An 18,511-nucleotide genomic window follows, 5' to 3' on the forward strand; every position below is an offset into this window, starting at 1 on the left:
TAACTATAATAAGCTTTCACAGACTTACTAATGTTTATCATGATTAAGTCCTATATCCTGCTTTAATGTTTGCAGATCAAGATTTCTTCTTTCATTTTTATTTTTTTTTTACATGATGTGAATGTTTTAAAGACAGTATTTTGCTAAAGAACAGATAGTTTTTCTTTTAAATGTCTTATTCAGCTCAGGAATGAGATTATAGTTTATAAATTGTGTTTGATGCATTCTAGCAGAATTTGTAATATTGGCAAAAACTGAATCATTATCCTCTGAATTGTATCATAATCCAATTTGTAATTTACTCCCCTAACTTTCTGGTTATTAATTTAAGAGGTAGTGTTTTTTATAGTAAGAATATGTTGGTGTTTTTGGCTGAGGACAACGTTTTATCAGGTTTAAGACAGTCAGTGTTGGTCTGAGTGCTAGTGAATGTGGTTAATAGTAAAGCTGACTAATGAAATAATATTGCATTAACACATTTACCTTGAGAACATTGTTTTATTTAGATTTTATGGGTGGAAACAAACTACAGGCAACTGGATAGAGGGAGGAAAAGGTTTGCTGAAGTTGCAGAGAACAGACATAGCTTTGGTCTGGACTAGTGGCCAGTGGATGAGATTATAGTTTAGTATTGGTTTTATGCTGTGGTAGATAACGGGTGGGGCGGAGGCATCCCTCTGCTGTAATGTCAGGTTGCAGAAAACCCAGATACAAATGCCTGGGAGGCGGAGACCTCTAATGTCCATGATTGTCCAGTTGGCCCTGTGTACCAGCCTAAATCAGCCCTTCAGCTCGTACCGTGTGTCATATTCATTTTATGCAGGCTCTCACACACATCACAACACAGCCAGACACAAATGCACCCTGAGGGAAGTCAACAGATATAGCACACCACAGAGTGCAACATGTAAACCACTCTTACTTGGTAACACCCGTCTCACAGCCCACATACTGACTTGAGAGTGGCACCTCCAGCATTTGGGTTCTCACCTCCGCAGGGGATCTCATTCAGTCATAACTCGCACTGACTTTTATCAGCAAGTGCAAATGTGTGTGGGTAAATTCTTTGTGGCTTTTTTTTTTTTGTCTCCCCCCCATCAACCAGGAACTATTCCCTGTCATTATCACTTTGCCTCAATGAGTTTGGATTGAATGAGACAACTAAAATGTTGTGCATTTCAAAAGAAAGTGTTCTCAGTTGAGAACTGAACTTATTTGACTGCATGTTTGGAGATCTATAACTTACATACATCTTTTTTTTTTTCCAGTCGGTGGTGAAAACTGGGCGTTTGCTCATCAGTCATGAGGCACCAATAACAGGAGGCTTTGCAGCTGAAATCAGCTCCACAGTCCAGGTGAGTGCTTAGCGTCAGTCTGTTTCTTCATCTGATGGACGGTGTGAGTGTATGTACGTCCATGTTGAGAACATGCTGCATTTGATGAGATTTTATTGGCATCTTAAGCTCCCAGGGGAAGGAGGTGACCTTCAAAGGTTCTGATCTTGTTAGCTGGCTATAGTTTTGACCATAAAAGTTCCACTTTGCAATAAAGCTCAAATAGGCTGTCGCTGAATGCCCCAGAGTCATGGTTTTCAAAGTGTGAGACCTGCTCGCCCAGGGTAGGAGTAAAAGGCAGAGAAAAGAGATGTGAGTCAGAGATGATGTTTAAGGTGAGAGAGAAGGTTCATTGCAGGGGATTTTGAAGCTGGCCACATTCAGAGGCTGTGAATGTGGACAGAAAATCAGAGCTCATAAGGATACCGTTGTTTCCAACTGCCATTGTAAATTTTTGTCCATAAAAGAAATACAAATTCCTGTATTTTCTGAGTATAAAAGTAATTGTGTGACACCACATCACATGCTAGCAACTGGATATCAACACACTGGCTGTTTTGGGCCTGCACTGTGACTAATTCAGCAAAGAAACCCAAGAGGACATGAAATGATTCTGGTATTTTAATCACTTTGGATGCATCAGATTTTCCAGAAAATATAAGCAAACAACTAATTCAGTCACGTTATTTTTCTTATTGTTTTTCATTATAGCATTATGATAGCTATATTTATTAAAATGCTGCAATCTGAAATCAAAAAAGACACAATTTAGTCAAATCCCATTAAAACCATAAGTTTACAAGTATATCTATCATTACTAAGGCTAGGTTCACACTGCAGGGCAAAATGCTAAATTCAGATTTTTTTGTGAAATCTGATTTTTTTGAGAGTCCGTTCACATTTCCAATGAAATGCGACTTGTATGTGATCACCTGTATGAACCTCATCCACACCAAAAGTGTCCCACATGCGTAGAAGACACAACGACATCACGGTGAGTGTGTGTGTTTGTCTTTGTGTTTGTGGAAGTAAACATGGACGGTAACAGCGGAGCATATGTTGCAGTTAAAGTTATTGTCCAACCGTAGCCAGCACATTTTCAATGGCATCGTTTTCAGGAGGAGATTACAAAAGAGGAGAGCCAGATTTTTGGCCATGGCATTCTGTGGAGCAGTGGCAGCCATGTCTGTACAGAGAAACGTGTGCATGACCTGTAGGTCGGATTAATGCGACCTGGCTGTTCAGACTGGAGTCGCATGGCAAAAGATCAGATACGTACCGGATTTAGGACCACATATCCAAGTGGCCTGGGTCACATTAAAAAAAAAAAACACGGATCTGTGTCGTTCAGAATGTTATGAAAAGATATGATACAGGTCGCATAGACGCAAAAAAATCGGATTTGGGTCACTTCAGCCTGCAGTGTGAACGTAGCCTAAGTTTGTTCCTGTATAGATATTTGCCCTGTGTGGGAACCTTCAGGGGTATTTTAAACTCTACAGAGGAATTAGTTTTGATAAGCAGCCTGACATCTTTAGTAAATCCTGTTAATTAAATAAGATGAAAACACAGCTAAGACGTTTATCATTGCAGAGCTTGAGTTTCTAGAGGAGCTTCATTCCTAGTTCTCTTCTGAGCCTTAAGATTGATTTTAAGTACTTCTACTCTTTGCCTGGTGGGGTAAGGAAGGTAAGGTATTGTCGTGGTGAGAAACATTTTCCCTTCAATGAGCAATTTGCCTCTGAACAATGACAACTCTCTCTTTTATGTTTGCTTCTTCAATAGTCATCATACTGATTATGTGTGAGATACACTTTGCATTAGCTGGAACAGTTTCCTTATTAAAGTGCAGGACTTGGAACTGTTGAATCAATGAATTGATCTTCTCGTTGTTTACTGTCAGTCAAATGTTGCTTTCGCCCCAGTTTCTGAAGGCTTAAATGGTGAGAGAGTCATCCTTCTCATTTCCATGTCTTTACTTTTTGAATGGGTAATCTAAGTTGTTGGTGTGCAGTTTTCACATATCTTGAGTCATGTTTAAACGCTTTTGCCGGAGAGAAATCTTTAACATGATTAAGCTGTGCTTTAAGAGGTTGAAGTTTGACCTCTGGGTCTTAGTCACATTGTTAAACCCTGCATTATTATATTGTAAGTCCTTCCTCAAAGGGAATGTTATATGCTTGTATAAAACACACAAAGGCGCATTCTCACAAATAAAAGGTATCATTGTCTATAGTGGTGTCTCATATCGGATAAGAGATTCCAGTTAAAAGATGTGTTTTGTGCTATTAACACTTTACAGATTAGAAGCACATGGCATGACAGCAGAGGAAAACTATCTGCCTTAGTTAGCAAAGCATGTCAAGCCTTGTATCAATAAAGACCAGATGAACCTCTGTTGTAACTTTAAAATACATTCCCCAACTGAACTTAACAATTTTACCCAAAAAACTGTTTCCATCCTGCCTGTATGGATTGTGAACCAGAACTGAAATCATGGCTGCTTTCAATTGAAGAAGGTAGACACAATAGCTTAAGCACTCTTTTCTTTCCTCACCTCAGCAGCTGCAGCTTGACCAAGGCTGTGAGCTTTGAACTTAGCTGAAACCATTAAGAGACACGGCTAAGAAACGTGGATCTGTGAACCAAAACAACATACTTCAAGGCCTAGTAAAGGTAGACCTTGTTAATCCGCCATCGCTTTATGCCATAAAGCCTGAAAGACTCCATGGTGCATTCAAATAAACCTACTAGAGCTAAGTCCTTTTTACACCCATCACAAAGTCTGCTAACACCTCGTTCTTAAGTGCAACGTGAAAATATTTTATGGACATTCAGTCCCTTATGATAGACTAGTTATACTCTGCCCCAGCTTGGCTAGGCATGAATGAAAACATAATGCTCGCCCAGACATTCATAATTTTCACAGAGGAAGCTAAATAAATAAATAAATAGCTCAAATTCGCCATATAATGTAGTTGCTCAGCCATGTTACTAAGCATGTGAAAGAACAGGAGACGGAGGACGCCGATGCTTGAACGGATTAAAGAGGTTGTAGGGTTGTTTCACTTTGTCATAAACCTGGGTCACTAATGAAATCTTTAATAACAACTACGAATTCAGCGTGACCACAACCATCACAGCCTGAAAAGCTAAACCAAGCTTTTCTGATGCAGGGATGCAACTACAGTTTGGGTCAGTTTAGCACAGTATGACTAAATGGTACCCTCTTCAGATGTAGATCCATAGAAGAACGGTACAGTACAGTGAACACGAACATTCCTCGCTATCGTATTGTTAGTTGTGTCACATTTATTTTCTTTGCACTAGCATGATGCCATGCTAGGCATTTGAGCTAAACCCCGGCTACCTAGCGAAAGTCCAACCATAAACGCTCACCTGACTAAGCTGATCCATTCCTAACCATACCATACCCCACCAACCTGAACAATACCACTCAGAGGAAATGGGGCTTTACATTGTGTTGGAGCCTGGCAGGCAAAATACTGAATGACATGGATCAGAAGGGCCAGACACCTGGCATAAAAACATAAGCTAGTTGTGAGTAAAGCTTGTTCTGCAGGGTCTGTTATTTCTGGAGAGTTTTAAACTACTGCCTATCTAACTCAGGTCTTCAGCCACTTACAGAGAAATCCATTGAAGGATTTTGTTATATATTAAGGATGGTTTGTTAGGACTGGGCAGGTTTCCCACATTAGGCTTTGGCTGCAACTGTCAAGCTTAGTAATGCGTCATTGATTCATCCTCTGCTGTATGTTTGACACATCACTGGATAGAAAAGAGAAGATGTGGCATGAGATTGTGATTCTGTGGGCCCCAAGGATGCTCAGAGAGAAATGGTGGATCACCATGTTTTTTTTTTTTTTTTTCAATTTTGTTTAGTTTTTTTTGGGGGGGGGGATAAAGTATATTCAGATTACAAAAACCATATGCCTTTGCATATTATCAGGTTTTATTAGAAAGTTCCCTATTTTTTTCCGTAGTTTGACAGAAAACTAGTATAATACTATAATTTTAATCTTCACTTCTGTAAACATTTGGTAAAAAAGCAAATACCCCATAATATGAATAATATGGTCGTTTTGTAGCTTAAGGTTTTATTTAAATCATTTAAATCACATTTTTTTTCTCCACTTAATCTTATATCACCAGACTGCCTTGATTAATAAAGCACTGCCCCCTTGGCAGTCTTAAAGTTTTTTGTGGGTTTCTTCGAAGATTCTTTTGTTATACTAGTAGTTGTACTGTCCATGTGATTTGAGCCTACAGAGTCCAGTATCAGCCCAGTACTTCCTGCGGAGCTGTGGTGCTGCACTGGGACAGGTTCAAAGACTACCGTATCCATTTGAGCCCAGCTGGTGGTGAGAATGGAGGCCTCCACATTTTCTGCTATAAATGCCTTCTGAATCAAACTCAGTCCTGTCAGGCTTGTCCCAATGAGAAGCAGCCCATGGCCCACGGCTTTGCGCCCCTTTGTAAAAGTCATGGTATCCCCTCAACATGTCTTTCTCATCAGTGGATGTACTAAATTCCCCTCAGAGGCCAGTGTTTATACAGTAAGGCTTCTTTGAAGGACTTAAGTTTGAGTGCACGGATGTGTTATGGCAGTCTGCCACTGCTCCTTTCACTTGCTAGCCAAAAGCCTGGAGATAGAACAACTAATACAAACCCATGCCCTCTTATCTGTTGAGATCAAAATCAGATTTCATGCATTCCAGGTCATTTGACGTACTGACATTACTCTGCAGAAAAAGCCTTGAGGTACATTTGAATTTGGAACCTGAAAAGTGACTGGTCAACCAGCCCTCTTAAAATATATACTGAATAGATAAAAAATGGATAAAACCTACCATGACTAGGATTTTTTCATGTTAAATCACGTTACTTCATGTTATTATTAAGGCTTTCAAAAATTACATGTTAACGACAGTAACTAATTTATGTCATTATTTGCGATAACATTTTTAACGCATTTATGCATGTGCGTCATGACAAGCCCAATACCAGTCTGACTGATTAAAAATCAGACAATAATAGCCCTTTTTAAAATAATCAAAGTCGGCCAGAGTTTTGCCGATTAAACGCTGATATATTCTTAATTACTCATAAAACAATAAAAGTTGTCTGAGAGTACAGACCGAGCGTTCATCACTCCGTCAGCTGCGTATTGAGACACATTTAAGGAAGAGCGATGTGAACACAGAGGAGGAAAAGTTAAAATGATGAACATTACAGTCTGTCTCAGCAACTGCCATGATGTCCTGTCACTACTAATTTTACTTTGTCAAAAGATACTAGAACATGACAGTGTGTTGTTTTGAAATAACATAAGTGCCAGACTATTTGTGACCATTAAATGTTTAAAATGCAACTCTGTCGATATGTTTTGACATCTGAGAAGGGTTTTTATTTTGGTTCATATAGGTAAAGGCTGGATGATATAGAAAAGAAGCATCAATAATAATAAAAAAAATTATATTGATTAATATCAATATTATGAAAAAAAAATGTAAAATATATTTAAGTGCAGCCCTGGCCATTTTATGCTGTTGCTTAAAAACCTACTTTTAATAAGGAGCACACAAACACTGAATTCATATTTGGCCCTTCATTCAACCACCTTTTCAACCATAACTGAAAGGTTTTAAGAAAGAAAAACAAATCAACTTAAGAGACCTACGTGACGTCTAAATGGACTAAAGTGACCAGAAAATCAAATAAAAAAATAGAAAAATAATAAATATTTAAATAGCCTTTTGATAAAAATAAATTTAACAAACAAATAAATAAATAGAAAAGCTTCTTTTGGTGGGCATAGCATGTTACCAGTTTTATGACCAATTTCCACCGGCTGCGTGTGCGCCTTTTTCTGGCTGCGCCGCAGTTTTGTTCCAACCTCCAGCACGTCCAGGAGGTGTCAAGCTCAGCAGGTCAGATAGGGCCAGACAGGAAATCCGACACCGAGCAGTGTAAAACATCCGGTAAGTTTCAAAATAAATGCCCTGTGCAGAATCACAAGATTCTCCAATTCTCCTGTGATTTTGTGATCTTACTGATCCAGCCAGAGGTTGGAACAAATAAACACATGGACCCGTGAAGTATCTCAGAAACTGGTAGGACTAGTCTGTCATGTAAACAAACACCACTCAACAAGAACAAAACAAACTGGAGGCAAAAATCAACTCACCCTTCAGCCTAGAAACACTATAAGATCATTGTTATCCTCACGCCCGGCCTCTTTTCGTGACAATTTCCTCCACCTCTCTTTGCTGTAACATCTTTTGCAATACACATGCTCTCTGTTGAGGTTTGAGAGGGGTGGGGGCTTGGTGAAGGAGATTGCCTGGGTCTGCATTTGTGATTGGTTGGGAGGAAGTAATGACTGTAGTATTATGCTACATGAAGGCAATGGAAGAGAAGGGAAACTGTGTTTTTCTAATGAACTTTTTATTGGCCCTTTTTTTTATCACACCACACATCTGTTGATCAATATTGTTATTGAATTATCGTCCAGCACTAATATAAGTCTTGACTTCACAGCAAAGAAAATTATGGAGTAGAGAAAATGTTATTTAACATTACAGGACATCAGAGGGCTGCAGAAATAATGTTTTGCCAGTAACTTCACTCATTCTATTGCTTATACTGTATATAGCATACACCTATGGTCTAAATCTAAAGATGAATTCATCACTGCAACTGGAGGGAAAAATTCACAGTGCAAATTTAAAATAAATAAGTTATTTTTGTCACATTGTTTAAATTAATCAGTTATCGGAATTTTTTTCTGCCAAGTGTCGGAATCGGTTTTGGCCCTTACAAAAATCCATATGAGTCCGGCTCTACCCAATACATCTGTCATTTCTCAAATATGGCGGCAGGACACAGAGGTGTCTAGAAGCAAGCTGGAACAAGGTCAGCTGGCTGGCTCTGTGGGTGGATGTTAGTATAAAATGAACATCAATGGGACAACCCATGGGCGTCACACCCTTGGAGGATGATGGTGTTTTAACACCCACACTTGTCTCAGTTAGAGGCTTCAACACCTGCACTTTTCCAGCATGTTTTAAAAAACTTTTCCCGGAGTTTTGCATAAACGAGGCCGCTCTGTGGTTCTCTCTGTGTCTGCGCTCTGCCTCCCGTTCTCCTCCCTGTCCTGTTGTCCATGATCAGCTGATCGGTTTTTCTGTCACAAATACCATCTCTCTTGTTGCATTTATTCTTCAGCAGATGAGAAGGAAACTAGTGGTACATTGTTCACACTGACACATATTTACTCAAAACTATTGTCTTTGGCAGAACCCTTCTCTAAAAAAGTAGATGATAGGTGGTAGAAAAGATTTATACTTCAGATATGCAGGGGCAGCTCTAGAAAGGTTTTGATGGGGGGCCAGGCAGGGGCAGTGACCAGAAAAAGGGGGGCACAAATGAGACCTTTTTTAAGGTCTAGATCAGGGGTGTCCAAGTCCGGTCCTCGAGATCTACCATCCTGCAACTTTTAGATGCAACCCTTCTCCAACACGCCTGAATCAAATGACTGGCTCGTTACCAGGCCTCTGCAGAGCTGAATGACATGTAGATGACATTTGATTGAGGTGTGTTGGAGAAGGATTGCATATAAAAGTTGCCGGATGGTAGATCTCAAGGACCGGACTTGGGCACCCCTGGTCTAGATTTTATCAAATATTCAACTGATCATTATAGCTAAAGTGATCATCTAATGTAAAAAAGAAAAATGAAGTGAGGAAAAAAAAAAAAAATGAAGTGAGGAAAAACTTCCTCACCCCCCCGAGCGTGCACTCTTAGGAAAATTAATATGGAATGTGCGTCTTTATTCATTTCAACTTCAACATCGAACATGGGGTGTGTGAAAGGTAATAGTGGATTGTGCACAAATGTCTCACATTTCACAGCATTTCCTCAATTTTATTCTGTACCGTTGGTGCCGCTGTTTCCTGTTTTCCCAGATTTTGTGCGTACACCTGGGTCAGAGTTGCCGTGGAGGTAGACACATTTTCCCGCAAAGTTTTTTTTTTTATAAATCCCAAAAGTTGACTATATTTGACGTACGCCAGTTTTTGTACCTACGACGGCTTTATAAATAAGGCCTCAGATCTCATTCTGACAGAGCAGCTTTGGGATGTGGTGGAACAGGAGTGCAACATCATGGATGTGCAGCCGACTAATCTGCAGCAACTGTGTGATGCTGTCATGTCAATATGGAGAAAAATCTCTAAGGAATGTTTACAATACCGTCTGTGCCACCAAGAATTAGGTTCTGAAGGCTAAAGGGGGTCCAGCCTGGTACTGGCAATGTGTAGCTAATAAAGTGGCCAGTAAGTGTTCTTTACTGACCACTCAAATAAATTTCTCCCATATCCTAGCTTGTTAGGGGGGTGGGTTCAGGGCTCAGGAGCTAGACATGAAAAGATGTTCCCAGAGAAGAAATAGCAAAAGGTCTTTCTAAACTGTCCAGCAGTGGCAGCTGTGCAGACCACATCCCAGGTGTTACATCTCTGATTATTAGAGAGTGTCATTAAGTTAAACATTATTGAGAAATCTGTGCAAACACAACCAGCTACAACCAGTTTTCAGCTGAAATCAAGCTGGTTTGGCATGAGCTGATACAGAATGTGATATTGGCAATGTCCTACTACTGTTTGACTGCAACCCCCAATCTGTGGGTGCTTCTATCTTTTTTTGTTTTTTTGTTGTTTTTTTTTGTTGTTGTTGTACAACAGGAGGCACAATACGATCACTGTGATTCCAAGCCCCCACTGGGAGGTATTTTTAAACTCTGCACCACTGCAGGACACAGGCTCTTCATGCTGCCATGTTAACATATTTTTATTCTGACATTTAAGTATATTACATATAATGATGCACTTTCAAAAAACTAAACAGCGATTTGAATGAAATCTGAGTTGTGTGGCCTTCCTTTATCCAGTTGCGGTGGCAGGCAGTCAGACTACTGTACTTTCCTCCCACTGCCAGTAAATTTATTTAGAGGAGATTACAGATCTGATCCAGACTAAAGAACAAACTCCACGGTACTGTCTGACTGGTTGTCTGCAGTCGGAGAATAGATCTTGAGACGGTATTTTTCAGTGTCGTGTCTACTGATGTGCTATTATAGCACATGAGGCTGAGCATTGCCCATCAGCTCAGTTCAGTGCTATTTACGGTATATGCTAGTGCTGTACAGGCATTAAGAACCAATATTTGGATAAGTACAGCTTCTGATGATGGCTTCAGCATCAGAAATCTGTCACATTGAAAACATTGTCACACTAAAAGCTGTGTGAGCACAAACTGAACCCTGCCTGTGTTGTGGGGCAAATGAAGCACCATCGTTCAGCAAAAGCTTTACATTTTCAATGAATTCACCTCCCACATTTTAGAAATTGCTTTTTTTTTCTTCCTCCCAGTTGCAAATATACATCTGAGCTGTAATACCCTTTATAGACGCCCAAGGGCACGGATATTTGTCAGTACATGATGGTAATGTGCTGAAATCAACTCTAAGGGATTTTAAAAAAGAGGAGGAAAATATCAAGAATGGTCTCTTTTATCTGCATCGTACAGTGTCTGTAGTCAGGATCTGCCACAGTCTGTTTGGAGAGAATCCGTTCCAAGTTGTTCTCGAGTCCAGAGGGAAGGAGGAAACGCAGCAGGGAAGAGGAGGGGTGTTTGCTGAACAAGTTGCTTCACATTCATTAAAGCTAATCACAGTTAATTAACTGGGTGGAGCAGGCTGCCAGTTGTAGGGCACTGGGCTCAGCAACCAGGCAGGAGGAAGCCCAGCATAAAGCAGGTGGGCTCCCCTTTGATTTTCTATTTTTAGTCTCATAAAAAATACATGAAGAAAACTAGTTTGCTTTCTTTACTGGCTCTGAATATTTTCTCCTGATTTTTAGCTCACTGACAGCTAGTTCCTTCTTTACCATCACTGTTAAATTAGGGAGGTTTAAAGAAATTTAAACTAACCTAAATTTGCAATTAAGCTACAATTGCAACAGCAAAAAAGTTAATGATGAAGAACTTTTAACATTGTATATAGTGAATAAGAAGGACCCCATCGAGGAGGCTAGGACTCCATCAGATTTTCCCCCACTGCTTATACTTGATTTTAAATCCCACATTTATGAACCAGCAAGTAAATCTGAGGAGTGTGACGCATTAAAAGTGTTGTCAGGGTATCATTTACCAGAGATTTGATGGGATCATAAAAAAGTTTGCAATCACATCAGATAGTGAGGTGTGTAATGATGGAGAAATGCATGAACAACCACTCTTCTAAACAAAAGTTTGCTAACTGATATGAGAATACATCTCCAAACATGACGCCCCTCTTGCAGAGTTCACGCCATCTGTGTTTAGCTGTTCATGCTGATTTGCTTATGATGGGACCGATTTTTGTACTTGAGTTTAACTTGAGTCATAGGTTAACAACAACAAATAAAACTAAAATTCGCATTCATAAATAATGTATTTTAAAAAAAAAAGGGGGGGGGGGGGGGGGGGGGGGGGGGGAGTGCAGAAAACGGCTGCTCCAGTTTTCCCGTCTGTCTCTCTTGTTGTTTTGGATTTTTACAGGCTGTGAAAGCACAAAAGGCCTCCTTCATCAAGCCTGACATTCCCCTGGACTCTGCCAGATGTTTTATTAGAAATGAAAAAGCTAGTGTGAAACATACAAGTCCTGCCCTGCCAAATGTCAAACCGCTCCATGGCAGCCAGTTGGTGGGTTCGTAATGTTGGGATTACACGGGTGGCTGAGTTAGTGATGCTGCACGTCGCACAGAGACGGTGGAGACGTGAAACATCACGCGAGTCGACTTGTGTGGTTTTGCTTTGGTTACTGAAGTTGTTTGCAGGTCACTTTTATCTGAAGTTCTTCAGTATCCAAATGCCACATCAGGGGGTTTGCCCCATTTAGAGTGTTTTGGCCAGCTTTCCTCTGCTTTGTCTCCACGGGAAGAGGTCAGAAGTTAATATAGAGACACGAGTCGTGGCTTGTTTTGTACCTCAGCCAAACTGCCTGAGTACTGGCCCGCTCTGCTGAGCTGGAATGAGTCATTTTGGCTTATGTTATGCAATTTATAGATAAAAAGGATTTTTTTTTAAGCCCTAAAATTACAATTTTACTTGTAGTGTACAAAGTCATCCGCCTTCTTGATATTGTGGCAGAGCACAATGAAGCAGCTGTGTAAATAAAAGGTTGGAGGAGGTTATTTGAGCAAAATAAAAAAATTTGACTATAATTTAGGTAAAATCCTCCAGCCAAGCTCCTGAGTCAAGTCAGCTGGGATTCAGAGGGATATGATCACGACACCTCCACAGCAAACTGACTGAAAGCTCCTTTGAGTCTCACAGATCCTGATTCTGTTAGAAAAAGGACACAACGATTTCTGTCAAATCAGCTATCTTCTTATTCAAATTTAGTTTTGGCTCACTGACACATTTAACACCACAGCATTTATTGTTTAAAAAAAAGGTCATTCATTTCTATTAGTTTCCTTCTAATATCCACTAAGTATACAAAATTCTGCCCTTCATTTGTTTCTCTTACTGAATATGCCAAAAATACACAGTAAATTTTGAACTTTTACTGTGGATTTAAAAAATTAAAACACACACATCTGTGCAGGATGTTAAATGAACAGGCTAATAAAAATAAAATAAAAACAAAAGAAAATCTTAAAATTTATACTAATCCAAATGTTTGACACATTCAAGTGGAAAATTATATCCGTTGACACTGAAAATGTCTTTACCAAAAATTCTTACCAAGCACACCGATGTCTTGGTTAGTAGCGCCATTCTGTTGCAGCTTGTTCTGCAATTCAGACCGAAGGGTTGCTGTCATACCGACGCATCTGTTACAGATTACATCACAATTTTATTGTTCTCTACAGGCTTCAGGCAGAATACAAAGGTTTAGTCTGCAGGCGCATGCCTGCATCTTGAAAACAAAACATGTTAGAGCCATGTGGATATGTACTATGCAAACAAAACAGTTATGGGCTTGTCGATCAGAAAATTATGGCCTCTATTTTTGACTACACTCACCTAAAGGAATCAACCTGTGAACAAGTTGGCTTTGGTGTCTGATATCTGAGCCCTAACTATTTTTGACCTATAATGTTTGTTCAAATTTTTCTTTTTCTTTCTCTTTTTGTTTTTTTGTTTGTTTTTTTTTATTGCAGGAAGAGTGTTTCCTTAACCTAGAGGCTCCCATCAGTAGGGTCTGTGGTTACGACACCCCCTTCCCTCACATCTTTGAGCCCTTCTACATCCCAGACAAGTGGAAGTGCTTTGATGCAATCAGGAGGATGATCAACTACTGAGCACCTGTAAGGTAGAAAAGCTCTGATGGCTTCTTGGAAAGCAAATTTATTATAGAGCATCATATTAATTTATTTATTTATACTTTTAAGCCAGCCAACAACACTATAGTATATATTTATTGTAGGAGAAGGTTTTAAAGGGTTTCCACCATGACCTGCCATCAGTCACAATGAGACTTTTTACATGTTATGCTTAACTGGAAATATACATTTCAAATTGGTCAGATAAGTACAGCTAAAAGGTTCAACTGGCTCTTAATGTCCAAATTTAGCTTACTCAGAGGGCTATTATGGTGTCTAAGGTTAGCGTTAGGCAATATACAAAACTGGGATCATGTTTCTGGTTTGCCTGTTAGTCATTATTTGAATTGGCATATTTGAATATGTAATAACAGTTTTAGGAAACCTTAACTCAGCACCAGCAGCTCTAAAACACCATCAAATAATTAATTTAAAAAGTCAAATGTAATTGCAAACTAAAAAAAAAATAACAGCTTCTGACTGTTTAAAGGGGCATTTCAGGAGTTAAACATTTTTCTTGTGTGAAATTAATTGACTTTAGATGAAAAGAGTTGCACTGTCTCAGCTTTTTAGATCTTTTTAAAAGTTACAAAAAGAAAATGGAACTGACTTGATGCAGCAGTGCAACATGTTTTCAGACACGTCAGTATGTACGGCTTGTTTTTTTTTTTAAACCTCTTTAAATTCCCTGCAATATACAGAAAGGTCAGTTCATTCTAGTTAATGAAATATTATGATAATGTCAAACTTCACATGAAGAGTGACCTTATTCTTATACTTATCATGAGTGAAGTCAGTGAAGCTTCATCAAACCTGTTGAAATCATAAAACGCTAACAAATATTTCTAATCTGCAGACAGTTTAGTTCTCTTAAGTAGTTGCTTTACTGAAATGTTACTTCTTTCTTTTTCTTGGATTTGACTGTAAACCTAAATGAAAGCCACTTGTTTAACACTTGGAAGATGCTTAAAGTTCTGCTTTAGAAATGGTATTTACATTAGAAGATTTGCACAGATGCCGGTTTTTAATCTTTACATGTTTTCATGCTGTTTTGTTGATTTGGAAGACATATAAAGAGTGAAGCAAGCAGTCAACCCCATGTGTGAGCATTTACACCTCAAAACAGCAGAAACAGTCCCAGAGAAAAAGTCCCAAAATTGTGGATTTAAATTCTTAAGATTTAATTTTTAATAAAATAAAGACCTCCAACAGTCTTTTATGTGTAATTTGCAGAGTTCATTCATGTTTCAGGCTCATCTTGTTTGAAACGAATGTGTAAATCTAACTAGCTGGTCTTGTAGGACAGTGTTCATACACTGATGAACTAAGTTATTGTTGATATCCCTCAGATGCTTTGCAGACTGGCTTAAAAATGCACAATTAATTTAGTCTTAACAAAGGCACATTACTGCCTTGAAACTCTTCAAACAGTGTTTACATGCGCCACTGATTGCAGTGCCTTTAGAGCAGTCAGGGATGTTTGTAAGTACTCTTCATACAGTATGTGGCCACCCTGATGCCAGTGTGGAGAAATTCTGCAGCATCTGTTTCAGGTGCTTTCACACCTGCATTTAGACCTACTGGCTTGTAATCAGACCACCCAGTACTGATTTTAGTGATGAGTGTTAACAGGGTGTGCACGTCATGGATATGCCTACAGAGTTCTGTAAACTGATACTGAGTATCTGATAGTGTGCGCAAGATTTGTGTTTTATTATTTGCAGGAGTAAAGATTACTGCTCTGCCATGGGACAGTCAGTGGGCCAGACTGTTTCATAATTCCTCTTTAATTGTCACTGTCATTTTGAGTTATGGCGTTTAACACATTGGCTCAGAAAAGAAAATGAGGCATTTATTAGATACTTGATTGAATCCAACACATGTCTGCTCTCATTGAGACTGTTCACCATCTCAATCCAGCTCTGCTTTTCCCCCTCATCTGCCATTCACTGTGGATTGCCAAGTTATTCACTTATTGAACCATTTCTCCTTTTTCAGAGCCAACTTCTGGTATAACCCCGAACTCTACTCTCTCCATCTTTCCTCTTCATTCATCCAGCCAGTGGAGAGGAGCCAGGAAAAGACACTTTGTTCACCATCCAATCACATAGCAGTATCCAGATGGCCTCCATGTCCCTCTGCATCCTCAATCTGAAAGACTGTTACCATATCTCCAGCTTAAAGAGCCTTGTTCTCTTGCAAGGAAGACACTACTTGATGGGCCCTATCAGCTCAACTTCAGCTGTTCACATGGAATTTTCTCCTCGTGGACGTCGGATCTGGTGGGGAAAACAGAATATGGTTGAATTTGTGACTCATTTTATCTGTGCTGTTACTTTTGGTTGAATGTGTCCACCCCTGCTCAAATCTTTAGTTAGACATGAAATTAATTGTACTGTACTAATATAAAGAATCTGTGGTTTTTATGGAAAATAAAATAAAGCAATCACAGTTATTTTGCATTTGCATTTTTTCTGATTTTTCCTTAGATTTTTTAAGGAAACAATGAAAGTTCACACTGACTATGAGATCATCATGTAAATAGAAATACTTTATTAATCCCTTCGGAGCTATTCATCCTGTCAGTGTTATTGGTCCTTGTTGGGACTTATAAATGCATGTCTTATCATTTCAGATACCATTTTAGAACAACTGTTCCCATTTACTATGAGAAATCCTGAATCCTGGCAAAACTGTTGCCCAGAAGTTGGGAGTTTTTTTTTCTTGCTTCTATCAGCAGATGCCGTCCAGAAACAATGGCTGAGTTAAATGTCATAAAGTCAAAAAAGTCATAAGAAAACCAGTCACACCTTAAAAAATGTTATATGATTGTAAAATGTGTTCTGCTTATTCAGCGGAAGTTTGGGTCCGATTATGTTAAAATAACCATTTTTGGTCACGATTGAGTCTATTTTTAATGGTACTGTTAGCCATATGTTAATGATGTGCCTGGTTTATAGATCGATCTAATCAATAAAGGATCAAGTTCTTCAGGACTGCGTGAGTTTAAAAAACCACCTCCCCCAGGAATCAACTTAAACATGCTTTTCATGTTACAAAACATAAAATCACTGATCAGTGCGATCAAATCAGCAACTAAAAATGTTTAAAGCACCACCTCAGAGGTGAAGGCTAACAGCTGCTTTGTTTCCATAAACTTCAGAGGAACCACTCCTGACGACTTGCTGAGTGGGGCTTTTTTTTTGTTGCAAGCTTTAAGGAACCAAGGAAGGAATAGGAACGAGGAAGCTAGAGGAGAAATTAGCTAGCTCCACTTTATTCTTATAGCACTTTAAAAACGACACATTTGACCAAAGTGCTTTACACAAACATAAAAACAATAATACATTAAAAGCAAATCAAGTAAGTAATAAGAAGAAAATAGTAAAAGCCAACACCTCAAACTGCTTTAAAGCCAAAGAGAAAAAAATTGTTTCAAGAGATGACTTAAAAACAGCAACTGAAGAGGCCTTCTTGAAGGTAAATGGACTTGTGTGTGAAAAATGCTCTTTTCCAGTCAACTTGACCACTCAAAGCGCTCATACCCCGATAGGCACATCAGGAGGCAACCTGGGGTTAAGTGTCTTGCTCAAGGACCCTTCGACATGTAGTCAGCATAAGCCTCCTGAACTACAGCCACAACAGTAGCTGGTTCCACAGTCTTGGTGCAGCTACAGAGAAAATTCGGTCACCTCTAAGTCTCTTCTTGGTATTGGGGATGGTTAAAAGTGACAGGTCTGCTAACCTGAGGGAATGCAAAGGGGTGTGGGGTTGAAGGAGGTCTCAGAGATACTGTGGGGTGAGACTGTGGAGGCACAAACAAAGAATTTTAAAATCAGCTTTAAACAAACGGGGAGCCAGTGGCCTGTTAAAAGCTGAGTAGCTGCATTTTAGACCAGCTGGACCCGATCTAGAGAGATTCAACTGAGACCAACGAAAAGTTAATTGCAGTAGTCTAAACAAGTTAATATAGGAGCATGGGTTATAATCTTGAGATGAGACAGAGAAAGAAATGGGGGAACTAGGTGGAGATGACTAAAGGCAAAGCTGGGTGAGGAGCTGACTGGTGAGCAGTGCATTTCTACTAATAAAGAAAGAGATGATATTTCCATTCTGATACATTTACTTATGTGTGACCTTAAATAATTTAGCTTAATCTTTTTGAGAATTACTCTTAACATTTACTCTTGTATAGCTCCAGTATTCTAAACCCTAAATAGTTAAAGTCATAAAATGCAAAGTCCTGAGATGTATAATCTCTTAAACATAATTTCTTAAAGAATTTCTGAAGTTAAATTTTAAAGTCATAAAAAATTAGCAGTCAGAGCAGTATATCCATGAATCCCTGTTGTCTGTGAGAAAAAAAAAAAAAAAAAATACCAACTGGAAAAGGAGGCACCACCTGCTGGTGTTGGTGGCAATCCTCAACTCTTCATCCTGTGGATGATTGCTTTGCTTTGCCCCAAAAATCCATTTACTGAGCTCACAGAGCTGAACATTTCTGATTGGACCAGTATTATCAAATCTGATTATTTTCCAGCACAGCTTCTAGAACCTGTTATCTTTAAGTTATACCACAGGATAGGTTGGAAAAGCACAAATAAAACAAAACAAACAAAAAAAATAATACACACAGAAATGTATCAAATTTAGAGATTATAAGGGAATAGAGATGATGAGCCCTAGCAATAGAAATGAATCGTTGACTGTTTTATTATAAACCCAAACCTTCATAGAAATGTGAAACATCACCAGGATTCAACTGAATTAAGCTGAAGCACACCGCCT

At 39.1% G+C, this 18,511-nt stretch overlaps 1 protein-coding gene across 2 annotated transcripts in view; it reads left to right on the forward strand.

Moving 5' to 3' along the window:
- Positions 1–16,178, forward strand: part of bckdhb (branched chain keto acid dehydrogenase E1 subunit beta) — a 73,084-nt gene extending 56,906 nt beyond the window's left edge. The window contains exons 9-11 of one of the 2 annotated variants that reach the window (XM_041988003.1): positions 1,269–1,355; positions 13,562–13,713; positions 15,722–16,178. In XM_041988003.1, the coding sequence (XP_041843937.1) occupies positions 1,269–1,355; positions 13,562–13,702 (228 nt within the window). In that variant the 3' untranslated portion in view covers positions 13,703–13,713; positions 15,722–16,178. The remainder of the gene's footprint in view (positions 1–1,268; positions 1,356–13,561; positions 13,714–15,721) is intronic. The other variant, XM_041988004.1, reaches the window with a different exon arrangement.
- The last annotated feature ends 2,333 nt before the right edge of the window (positions 16,179–18,511 follow it).

This window comes from Melanotaenia boesemani, chromosome 6 (genome assembly GCF_017639745.1).
Source record: "Melanotaenia boesemani isolate fMelBoe1 chromosome 6, fMelBoe1.pri, whole genome shotgun sequence".
NCBI lineage: Eukaryota > Metazoa > Chordata > Actinopteri > Atheriniformes > Melanotaeniidae > Melanotaenia > Melanotaenia boesemani.